Source organism: Megascapheus bottae, chromosome 22, assembly GCF_031878675.1.
Source record: "Megascapheus bottae isolate mThoBot1 chromosome 22, mThoBot2.hap1, whole genome shotgun sequence".
NCBI classification, from domain to species: Eukaryota; Metazoa; Chordata; class Mammalia; order Rodentia; family Geomyidae; genus Megascapheus; species Megascapheus bottae.
In genome coordinates this window covers 15666025-15678800 of record NC_143530.1, presented here as the reverse complement: position 1 = coordinate 15678800, position 12776 = coordinate 15666025, and the positions used below count along the sequence as shown (strand labels likewise).

Here is a 12776-nt window from a genome sequence, read left to right as displayed (position 1 = left end):
TCTTTGCACCTGTGACAGTTACTTTACAATGGTACATATCTTTACCAATGATTTTTCAGTTCATCTGTTCACTGACACTACACCTTTAAACAGCACTTCTTCTGCATGTATGACATATCAATTTTACAAAAGATCACTAGGCTGTCTTTTAAACTTTCTAGGCTGTTATATTGTTTTTCCCCATTTATGTAGACTAGATAAAATGCCTAAAATATTTTCTCCAGCACCCCTATTTATTTTTGAATGGTTAATAGTGAGAATGGAATGCTGTTACCTATTTTTCATAACTTATTTTGTTACCTATTTTGCATATCCAATTTAAGCAGTAGGGATATAGTTAGTAACATGATGTTATGAATTATTGCAACTTCATTTTGAAGTACAGAATGGAACTCATTATCTCACAAACTTTTTAAAATTTTTTATTACCTTCAAGTAGTTGTATAAAATGGATTCAATTCAATGCATCAAATTGACACATACATTTTTCATAAGGCATTTTGAAATATATTTTGCTCATATACATAGTTTGTCAAGCAATAGACTTAAGTAAATGTTTAGAATCTTTTTCAGGCTGGGAATATCTCCAGAACATCAGATATAGGAAAAGAACTAGGATTACCAACTAGGAAGCCAATTTTTGAAAAAAGTCCATTGAAATTACACACAAAAAAGCTTGAGCTAAAGGATGGGAAATATTTTTTTTTTACAAACTTGGACCAATTCGAATACTGATAGTTAATAAGTACATTGTGAAAGCCAACTTTGCATATTCCAAAAAACAATGTGTTCTTTTAAAAATAAATAATTTTATTGTCAGATTATCAATGATAGTCATCTGCAATAAGCAATTTTCTTTTTTTCTTGTGTTTTTTGTTGCTGTTGGGGTGATGTATGGAGGGGTTACAGTCACACTTGTCAGGTAGTAGGTACATTACTTCTTGAATATCGATACCCCTTCCCATGTTTTTCTCCCACTTTGCCTCTCTCTACCTCTTCCAATCATCATGTTTTTCCCCTTCCTTTCCCTATTTCAAATAAACAAATAAACCAAAATCAGATAAAGTAACAACATGAGATAGACAATAAATGGGAAAAAGGAGAAAAGAAATAACTTCACCCAGTAGATTTAGAACAATAATCACAAAGATAAACCTCTTGTTTCCATATCCTGGAGTTTATTTTGCTTGGCTTCATCCTATATGGCCTTATGTACAGTTTTGGAGCTATTGCCATCCTTTGCTAGGAGAATCCTAGATATACACCAATTATTACAAATGAGGAAAAACCATGGAATCTATGTTTCTATGGATCTGGCTTACTTCACTTAATATGATTTTTTTTTCAATTTTTTCCATTTCCTTAGAAATGGGGTGATGTCATTCTTTCTATGGCTGCACAGAATTCCATTCTGTATAAATACCAAATCTTCTTGATCCAATCATCTACTGAGGGACATCTGGGTTAGTTCCATATCTTACCTATGGTAGACTATGCTGCAATGAACATCATTGTGCTTGTGGTTTTAGTATATCTTTGTTTATGGACATTTGGGTAAATGCCCAGGTGTGGGATTGCTGGGTTATAGAGGAACTCTATGTTTAAACTTTTGAGGAATCATCACACTGTTTCCCAGAGTGGTTGAACAAGTTTACACCCCTACCAACAGTGTAGTAGCATTCTCTTCTGGCCACATCCCCACCAGCATCTGTTGCTATTAGATTTCTTAATAATGCCCTTTCTAATTGGAATGAGGTGGAATCTCAAAGTTGTTTTGATTTGCATTTCTTTTATGACCAGAGATGTTGAGCATTTCTTCATGTATCTATTCTTATTTCCTCTTCAGAGAAGTCTCGAAGTCTTTAGTCCACCTTTTAATGGAATAGTTGTTTCTTTGGATTTGTTTCTGAGAGATTCAGTTTTTTTGAGCTGTAGGTATACTTTAGGTGTGAGGCTCTTGTCTGTTCTATGGCTAGTGAAGATCTCCTCCCACACTGTGAGTTTTCTATTTAACTTGCTAGCTATGTCCTCTGCCACACAGAAGCTTGGCAGTTTATTGCAGTCCCATTTGTCCACACTTTCTTTAATTTGTTGTGTTTCTGGGCCTTTAGTAAGAAAGGTTCAACCTGTACCAAGGAGTCCTAGTGTATCTTCTATTCCTTCCTGTAAAGATTTCAGGGTATCGGCTTTTATCACAAGGTCTTTGATCCATTTGGAATTAATTCTGGTGCAGGGTGACATTCTGGTGCAGGCATGATCCAACTTAAGTTTTCTACAGGTGTTTGACCAATTCTGCCAACACCATTTGTTGAAGAGGCTGTCTTTTTTCCATCTTATTTTTTGGCTCCCTTATGGAAGATTAGGTGACCCTAGGTCTGTGGGTCAATTTCTGGGTCTTCAGTTCTATTCCATTGGTCCTGAGGCCTGTTATTGTGCCAGAACCAAGCTGTTTTTTTTTTATTACTGTAGTTCTGTAATAGACTCTGAAGTTTGGTATTGATAGTCTTATTATCTGCTCATTATCTGCTCAAGTAGTAATCTAAACAGAATCAGTTAACACAACCTTAAAGAATACCACAGGATTATCTGTAATCATTTTGTACATATTACCTGAATCTTGTCGAATTTCTGGCAATTATAATTTGTCCACTTCTTATGGGAGAATATTTCCTCTCAATGCCATCAGGTAGAATGGCGAGATTACTACAAGGGAAGAGAAATGGCTTACTTCTGCTCAAACAATGTCAATAGAAAAATTAAGGAAGGCCAGTAAACCGTTCTGGGGCCCCATTTTAAGATCATCTTGATTCCTATAGCAAGACAGAGGCTTGGAAGTCCTCCTATTGACAACTTTATCCTTCAAATCAAAGTTTGTGAATTGGCATTTATCTAGAACTCATGAAATTTTGCTGTAAGTAAATGCACTGAAGAACCAAGAAGGAAGTTAAACTTTCCTAAGTAGGAAGAGAGCCTCACTAAACAGAAGAATTTGTTCCTTTAACTTGTTAGTTTCTCCTTTCCAACCAGATAGATGGATGCCAATGTTTCTACACTCCATATTACACTCAAACCTAAATATACATGTTTATTTTTCTATTCCTATGTAAGGCAAGAGGACAGGCTTATAGGCACAAATATACCTCTCAGGGATTCACAGTAAACAATTCTGACTTCAAGCCAAAGAAAATTCAGTACACTTCTTCTATGTGGGCTTCGGGTTACCTCTCTTCTATAAATGCACAGATGCAAAGAGAATTGGTCATCATATACTGGGATCACATCAATTCATTTAAACCAAACAAACTTTCAGATGGAAATCTCCATGTATCAAAATATCAAGAAAAAAATGCATGTTCATTACAGATGCATTTTGTACCCAATATTTGCAGTCTTTAGTTTGAATCTACAAACATGCTATCCACAGATACAGTGAACTGACTATAGACATAGTTAGTCAGGGACAGAGACTAACTCTGAAGATCTCATAGAACAAGATGCACTCATTCTTCGAAGCTGTGCTTTCAACAACCAGTTGTGCTGGATTTTAATCTGAAAACTTAATCTGTCTTTCTCTGTAGATCAAGTTAATTGATAGATGCTTTCAATGATGAAAAATAAACAAAGCTGTTATTTAATGTTACATAACTTTTCTCCCTTTTTCCCTATATTTCTTTCTCTGTGCGTATGTGTATTTAAAATGAAAATTGTTTTCTGGAAATGGTTGCGATTTTGCCAATCTAATTTTAAAAAAATTTCTGCCAATTTAAAAATGCATCAGTGTTTAATGATCCTAAGTGGTCTAATCTCTGATATAGTACTCTTCAGAACAAATCCGAATTATAACTGATTTTTGTTTGAAATAATGTAGTGCTTCTTCCGATTATTTACTTCGATCTTGATAATATAAGGAATCAATCTTTGATTATACAAAATTTTAATTCCACATGGATCTAAAATATATATCAGTAAAAAATACTCAGTAAAGGGAAAGGTTTCAGGTAACTTAAGTCAGCCCATTCCCTTTTGGTTATAGACAATTGCAAGCAATTTGCTCAGTGGTGGTTGGAATATAGGGTTGTGTCATGGTCCAGCAGTGTGGTAGCATACTGCTGGGAAATACTTCAAATGAGGACAATTTCCTGTGAGACATTACTTGACACTTAGGGATTTACCCTCCCAGGGCACAGTCAAGGGAATACAGTCATATTCTTCTTTGTTTCCATAAAGGTCCCAATTGCTTTCATAGAGAAGTCCATCCCCCTGATACACTAAATGCTCTAATGAGCTGCTTCTTCTGGCTACAAACAAATACTTGGAGTAGACTAACACTCTGTCTCTCAGATCAGTAGCTGTGATAATCACAATTTATTACCAGACTTTGCTTTGCTAACTCGATGTAGTGGACAGTGTAGGCAGTCACATATTCTGATAACTTTGTGAGACTAACTCTAGCCCTTAGGTCATCCACATAGGGGAGGAATCCTCTCAGAAGACGCACAAGCAGAAAGAACAGAAGAGGTCCAAGTACTGTTAATTACTGCGTAAGAACATCCAAAAAATCAGTAATATAATAAGAAACAAAACATTTTGATTAGTGATCAAAAACATGGGGCTACATTCTCCTTCCACCTCTATAATGCTGGCATTGAATCCTACAAAACAGAATTGATCTACGGCCAATAAAAGCAACTTTATTTCCTACCCCTATGGTAAAAGAAAAACTATTACCATGTAAGTCTTGTCGTTACTCTTGCTTCTGGTATTTTATTTTGTTTTCTCTTGTATCCTTTGCCATGCTGCCTCTGTAAGAGTGTTAAGTGACTTATGAAGTAGAGCAAGGCATCTTATGGGTGCCTCCTTAGTGCTAAGATACTGAGGCAACTTTGTAAGGAAGCAGGAAGTTAACATCTGTATGAGTGGAAAAGACTACAGCTTTTGGCTATATGCTTCTTAAAAATGTATTGTTCCCATTCTAATGATTTTAAAGAATTTTTTGCACTTGTATTTTTTCTTTTTTATTGTATTTTATTGTTCGGGCAATGTATAGAGGGGTTACAGTTACATTCATCAGGTAGTAGGTACATTATTTCTCAAACATTGATACCCCTTCTCATGTTTTTGTCCTTCCCCTCCCCCACCCATCCCAATCATCTTGGTTTTTCCCTTTCCTTCTCTATTTCAAATAAACATTTTAAAATTATTCCATTATTTTTTAAATGGTTCTTATCTCCAAGGAATCTTCATGAGCTATTTTTTGATTATTGCTGATTTCTACCTTTAAAAAATTAATTTACTTTATTGTTATTTATAGAGGTGATACAGAGAGGGATTACCATTATATGAGTTAGGTAATGAATACATTTCCTTTCATAGTGTCTTCTGTTCCCTAATTCTCTTCCAGTCCCTCCTCCACTTTCATCTGTGTCCAGTGAGTTCCATGACTGTACTTTTTCACTTTTCCATCAAGTTCTAGGCTCTCTCCTCCACCCTCCTGAATGTGAATAAACTGCACATAAGGTAAAGTAGACAGACTCATCAAAACCTAAAAACAAAAAAAGTCATTTGTTTCCATCTTTTGAAGTTCATTTCAGTATGTATGTTATCTTATATAAATATGAAGAGGCACTTTGGCATTGGCCATTGTGTTTCTCTCCTAAGAGTATCTTTTTTTTGGTCTCACTGTATATGAATATCTAGAATCCTGTACAATTTGTCATATCCCAGTGTATTTTAGATCGAATTTCCACATACCAGGGAGAACATGTGCCATTTGTCTCTCTGAACTTGGCTTACTTCACTTAATACAGTTTGTTCAAGTTCATTCCATTTCCCTGGAAATGATATTATTTTCTTTTTTCTCATGGTGTGTAAAATTCCTTTGTGTATAGGTACCTCATTTTTTTGGATCCACTCATCTGTTGTGGAACATATACATGGTCACACTCCCCCCCCCCCAACATATACATAGAGTCCAGATTAGTCTAACCTGGTAGGTGATTATTTGTATTATTAATACATTATGAACTGTGAGATAAGAATAATGTTGCAGCCTTAGAGCCAACCTGAATGTTATTTAGTTTTTCTGCTAAAACACAAGTAAATGTTAGTGTTGTATTTTTTTGCCAGTCCTGGGGCTTGAACTCAGGGCCTGGGCACTGTCCTTGGGCTTTCTCAGGTTAGCGCTCTACCACTTGAGCCATAGCATCGCTTTTGGCTTTTTCTGTGTATGTGGTACTGAGGAATTGAACCCAGGGCTTTGCACATGCTATGCAAGCACTCTTACACTCTAGGGCCATGATCTCAGCCCTAGAGAGTTGCATTTTTATCAGAGTTAATATGCATCACAGACACAATTATAAGACCCCTTCCCCCTAAAGAGGAAACCACAGGTGAGTTTAGTATGATTAATTTTTTCCTTGTGCCACAGACTTTTAGGAAACAAGATAGAATTTGTTGACCATTGGAAAAGTAGTAAAGCAGTGTGTGGTAAAAGTAGAGGAGGCAGAATGAATGGTATGAGGACAAAAAGGATTTTAAATGTTGGATTCTCTTGTATTGATAAAACAATTATAAAATAAAATTAAATGATTTGTTTATCTTTCTCCTGAAAAAAAAGAAAACCCATAGGAGAAAAAGAATCACATGTGAGTTATAGCTCCTTGTGGATTATAGATGGTAAAAAATGGGAACTATTGCTCAATCAGGTTAAAATTAAGTCGTGGTTGTTTGTATCACATTTTCTCTCTTCTGTAAGGTAAATATATGACCAAATAAATATCTATACAAAGTAAAACCAACATAATTTTATATTTCAGACAGATATTCATGTTTATTATAGAATAAATTACTTTCTAAGCATCAAAGGTGACAGCCGAGTTAACCTCACTAGGAAAGAGAATTGTCACAAAACTTTTTTGAGTAGTAACTTCAGCTTTCTTTCTTTTTTTTTTGTAACTTCAGCTTTCTTTTCAGCACTTTCCAGGCTATTTCTACTTAGTTCATTATACAAAAGAATGATAAATAGTCTCACATAGGGATGAAAAGTCAGAGAATGTCAAATTTAGTAGAATATCAAATGGCCTATGCAGAATACAGTACATCTAATTCCAATTAGATGTGCTTACAGAATTATGTTTATCTGATTATCTGATGTGCTTTTTTCCACGCAAAGCTTACTTCTAAATGAAAATGAAACATAATTAAAGATACCAGAAAGGCATAAAGATACATGCACAATAACATATGAGTATGAAGTATAAGAATACTCATTAAAGAATGTATAAATATCACTAAAGTGGAAAAGAGGAAAAGCACAGAAAACTATGAGAGGAAAGACAAAGTAGAGGAGCTGATAGCATTTAGAATTACAAAGTGTGTATGCCATAAGGCTGAGAAATTTAAACATAGAGCCTGAAGAAAATTTCCACATGATATCATTTCTATATTGCATTTAATTTACACAGGACTAAAAAATTGTTATTGTCAAGCAGATGTACAGAGTGGTTACAGTTGCATAAATCAGATAAACAGTACATTTCTTTTTGAATGACACCCTTTCCCTCGCTCTCTGTTTGTTCCTTCTGTCCGCACCCACAAGTTGTATAGTTCACTTTCAAAAAAGTGTCTAATGGCTACCATGACTGCATGTATTTGTTCATCCTTTGTCCCACCATTTCTGTGATCCCCCCTTACCTTCCCAAAGACAGATAAACAAACCAGACAAAAGGAAAATAAGAATTAAAATTCTACACATAAATTTAAACTACTACATGATGTTGCTCTTCAGCTGAGAAAAAGAATCATGAATCTTTAACAAAGGCTATCAAGTGGATTTTTGCCATTCACTGTACTGTCCCTGTGAACTCCAGAGTATTTAATTATGTATTTTTGGAAATGATGTGACGGTTTCCTTCAGGCCACAGGGAGCAAAAAATGATGGAAAAAATAAACACTTCTTCTAAAGATTACTTCATTTTGCTGGGTTTTTCTAATTGGCCTCATCTAGAAGCAGTTCTCTTTGTGATCATCTTGATCTTCTACTTGCTGACATTGTTAGGTAACTTGTTCATTATCATCCTATCCCATCTGGACGCCCACCTCCACACCCCCATGTACTTCTTCCTCTCCAACCTCTCTGTTCTGGATCTCTGCTACACCACCAGCTCCATCCCCCAATTGCTGTTCAATCTCTGGGGCCCAGACAAGACCATTTCTTATGCTGGCTGCATGATTCAGCTCTACTTTGTTCTGGCATTAGGAGCCACAGAGTGTGTGCTGTTGGTGGTGATGTCCTATGACCGCTATGCAGCAGTGTGCAAACCCTTGCATTACACTGTCCTCATGCACCCTCGCTTCTGCCGATTATTGGCTATAGGCTCATGGGTATGTGGATTTATCAACTCAGCACTTCATTCCCTCTTTACTGTCCTGGTACCCCTGTGTGGACATCGCCAAGTGGATCATTTCTTCTGTGAAGTTCCTGCTCTGCTGCAAATAGCATGTGTTGATACCCAAGCCAATGAGATGACCCTCATGATCACAAGCTCTATTTTTGTCCTCATACCACTCATCCTCATTTTCACTTCTTATGGTGCCATTGCCCGGGCTGTGTTGAGAATGAAATCAAGCACTGGACTTCAGAAAGTCTTTGGGACATGTGGAGCCCATCTCATGGTGGTGTCCCTCTTTTTTATTCCAGTCATGTGTATATACCTACAGCCTCCAACAGAAAAGTCTCAAGATCAAGGCAAGTTCATTGCCCTGTTTTACACTGTTGTTACACCCAGCCTCAACCCTCTCATCTACACCCTCAGAAACAAGGATGTGAGAGGGGCAGTAAGGAGACTGATGGGGCGGGGATAGTGTGTGCTTGTTACCTGGACTGTAATCTACATCTCTTCTTGACCAATGGTTCATAAATTCATCACTTCACCAACTATACTATTATTCAATAAACATTCATTAAGCCAAAACTTTCACAAGCATAGAGGAGTTATTTCTGGCAAATATAAATGAAGCACGATCTGCCTAAATCATACGAGTGTGGAAAATACAGCCATGTAAATTCAATTTTTTCAATGTCGCAATTAATATCAATCTGAAATCCTTTCTTAATTAAGCATGATTGTAAAACAAGTTGTAAATATTTTCAGAAGAGCATTTTATATTTTCAGTGGAAAGTCAATATTTTAATTAAAAATATCCCTACAATGTATCCTAAATAGCTTGCTTCTTATTTAACCAAGTTAAAGATGTTGTGAAATAAAGCCCAGTGTGGTGGTGATTTATCGTCAGCCATCTACATGTGAGCCAAGTTAAATATGAGCTCCCTTTTCTTTTACTATCATCACAGTTTATTAACAAATGCAGCTACAAAAATAGCATGGCAGACACCTCAATTCGTCCTTTTCAAAAGCCTGTTGATTGGATCCTTCCTGTTACCAGCAGCTCCATCTTCTACAAAATGGGTGGTCGTCTTCATTCCACCTCATGGAGAAGACACTTTGGAGGGCCAAGGGAAGTTATTTGCTTTTTTCAGGCATTTTCCAACAGTACAGATCTCATGACTCAGTTCTTCCATCCACATGATGACATATTTACCAAAAGAATGAGCAATCAAGAGTTATCTGCTAAGGAAATTTTGCCATAACCTCATTTTTAGATTAGCTCATTTACTGATCTAGGTTTGTATCCCCATACTGTGGGTCCCCATGGTTCTCTAGTCCTCAGAATGTTAACTGAAGGCTTACTGACCATAGCCATTGAAGATGTGGTGAGGACAGAGAAGGTGCAACACCTTTGAACCCTTTGGATGCACACTACTGAGATCGCTGATTCTGGTGACAAATGCCAATGTGGGTTCTCCAAGTTCATAGAGGTTGCCCACGTTTCTTGCCATTCTGGCCATTCATATCTCAATTCTGTACATTGCCTGCATTCCTTATGACAGTGCCTAGTTTTTTCATAAATGAACTTCCTCCTTGCCTTTCCAAGCATCTTTTGCAAGTATTTCTTTCTTGGGCATTTTATTTTCAGCTCTGTGAAATTTCTTTGCTTTTTCTTAAGTATTTTGGGCACAGTAGGAGCCTTCTTTTTCTTCTCTTGGGCATTCGCCATGGAGACATAAAACAATGCTATCTTTTGATTTAACAGTCATATCAATTGACAGACTAATGACTAAAGGATAATTCAATACAAAATATTATTTTGGCAGTGTTTGGATTATTTTCTGAAAGTCAAATATCAGTTACGGTCTGAAGGCTTTAAGATTTTGCTCCGGATGACTGAAACATTGGGTCTTAAATTATAAAATAAAGAATATATATGAAAATGTCTACTCTCTTTGTTATGTGGCTTATATTTATACTGTTTCTGATCATTTTTCCTTTCTGTGTCTATGAATCTTCGTTCATTTCCAGTTACATATAAAATATGGTACAAAGATATCTGTCCTTTTTCTAAACTTCCCAAAATCTAAAGTACCAAAAATTGTGTGAATAAAATAATTTTTGCTCATTAATTATGTTATGTTGCAATTGCAACATATGTTGTTTTAAGCAACAAAAGTTACTTAAAAGAATCCAGTCTTGCCTTGAGAAAATTTTGATCTGGGACATCTTATGTAATATTTGATTTCTCATCATCTAACTTTTTTCTTCCAGTTATATTTAAGTTTTTTATTTTTGCCAGCCCTGGGCTTGAGCTTAAGGCTTGAGTTCTGCCACTTGAGCCACAGCACCACTTTTGGCTTTTTCTATGTATGTGGTACCAAGGAATCCAACCTGGGCCTTCATAATATGAAGTTTAGTATCCATATATATCAGCAAATCATTTATTCAAACCAATTGTTATGTCCATTTTCCTGTTTCTACTTAATATCCTTTTCTCAAATATAACCATAGACTTATTGCTTCACCATATCTATCCCTTTTCTATCATATTCACGTGCCCTAGTGATCTCTGGGATTTCTAAAAGTAATGTAATTCTGAGTATGGCAGATTGAAAAATCACTGGATTTATATTAGCTATAAATGAATTAATTCGAATCATCTTTCTTATAAAGAGATGACATACTTTTTTTTGCCCAGCCAGTATTTTATGCAATGCAAATCTACAAGTATCTCTTAAGTACTGAGGAAAGATCTTTTAGGCAACTTAAACATTTCCACAACATTCACTTTTGTTTCCTTTAAGGAAAGTATTAATGTTTTAAAGCCTGCTTGGACTGCTCAGCTTTGAGGAAAGTTTTTCCATCTCCTTTGAAAATATCATCTCAGGATTTCTCATGCTTTATTTCAAGAACAGAATAGAGATTATCTGCCTCACCCGTTAACATATATTTTCCCAAAGTTATCCGTGTAAGCATTCATGCTACTTATACTGAATATACAGAAATACGATATTTTCTACAACCTATAAAATATTACTGTAATTTATTCATACTATTCTTTATCCTGTGATAGTCAACATAATTCTTACAGTTCCTATATTTTCACAGAGTTTGGATGAAATAAGATTATCTATAGACTTAAACACTAGTGCACACATTAACTAGCCCAGGACAATATAGATGATTGAAATACATACTCAGAACATCTGTAATCTGTCTATTGCTGTGCTTACAACACATATAGACATTAGTACTTATCTCTAAAACTGAAAACAGCCTATGTGTCTGCATGTAAAATCAACAAAAATACCTTAACTACCAATTATAATTTATGACATGATTTTCCATCAGAGAATTCCAACTCTTAATATGGATATCATTTGTATGTGAATGAAAAATTTGGAGTTTTTGGCAGTCAGAAATCTGCTAGCTATTAATTACTTTAAATTTGTGCCAACCTAAATCAGGGATGATTGGCCTGGAGAACTGAATTATACCACATAATCTATTACTTTTCAGAATAAATATGAGTTTATAGATTCTTATAGAAAATAATATGAAATTGATTTTCATTCCAATTATTTGCTAAGATGGCTGGTCACACCAGAAAGTATGTTAGAAAAAATCCTAGCAAAAGGATATTGAAACAAAAGCCATATAATGAATGATTGCTGTCCTTAATGTGCTATTTTATCTCATCTCTGTTGCTGTTCCTTTGTTATCTCATATTGACACAATATCTCACTTTGTTATCTGATATATTGGATACATTTGTATTTGGTTACTTGAAATTGGACAGGGAAGGGGGGGAAAACCAAGAGGGGGGTGGGGGGGAGGGTAATGGGACCAAGACATGTGGAATGGTATCAACGTATGTGAATTAATGCACCTTCTATCTGGCAAATATCATGTTACCCTTTTATTTTTTATTTATTATTTTATTTTATTTTTTGCATTTTTTTATTGTAATTAGTAAAAGGGTTACATGATATTTGCCAGATAGAAGGTGCATTAATTCACGTACATTGATACCCTTTCACATGTCTTGGTACCCATTTCCCCCCCTCACACCCCCCACCCGTCTTGGTTTTCCCCCCTTCCCTATCAAATTTCAAATAACCAAATACAAATAAATTCAATATATCAGATAACAAAATGAGATACTATAACAATATGAGATAACCAAGGGACAGCAAAGGAGATGAGAGACAACATAGTACATTAAGGACAACAATCATTCGTTACATCTTACCCTTTTATTAAATACAATAAAAAACAAAACAAAACAAAACAAAAAAAAGAAAAAATCCTAGCAAACTGTTCTACTTATAAGTCTTTCTTTATTCATTACATATGTTTGAATTCTCAATATAAATTCAACACCAT

General features: G+C 35.4%; 1 protein-coding gene across 1 annotated transcript; it reads left to right on the top strand.

Moving 5' to 3' along the window:
* Positions 1 to 7932: 7932 nt before the first annotated feature.
* LOC150048050 (olfactory receptor 2J3-like) lies at positions 7933 to 8862 on the top strand. The gene has a single exon (XM_090355360.1). It carries the CDS (start codon positions 7933 to 7935, stop codon positions 8860 to 8862), a length of 930 nt encoding a protein of 309 aa, XP_090211486.1.
* The last annotated feature ends 3914 nt before the right edge of the window (positions 8863 to 12776 follow it).

Coding starts and splice junctions, on each gene's coding strand:
- LOC150048050 (XM_090355360.1), top strand. CDS start 7,933: ATGATGGAAAAAATAAACACTTCTTCTAAAGATTACTTCATTTTGCTG.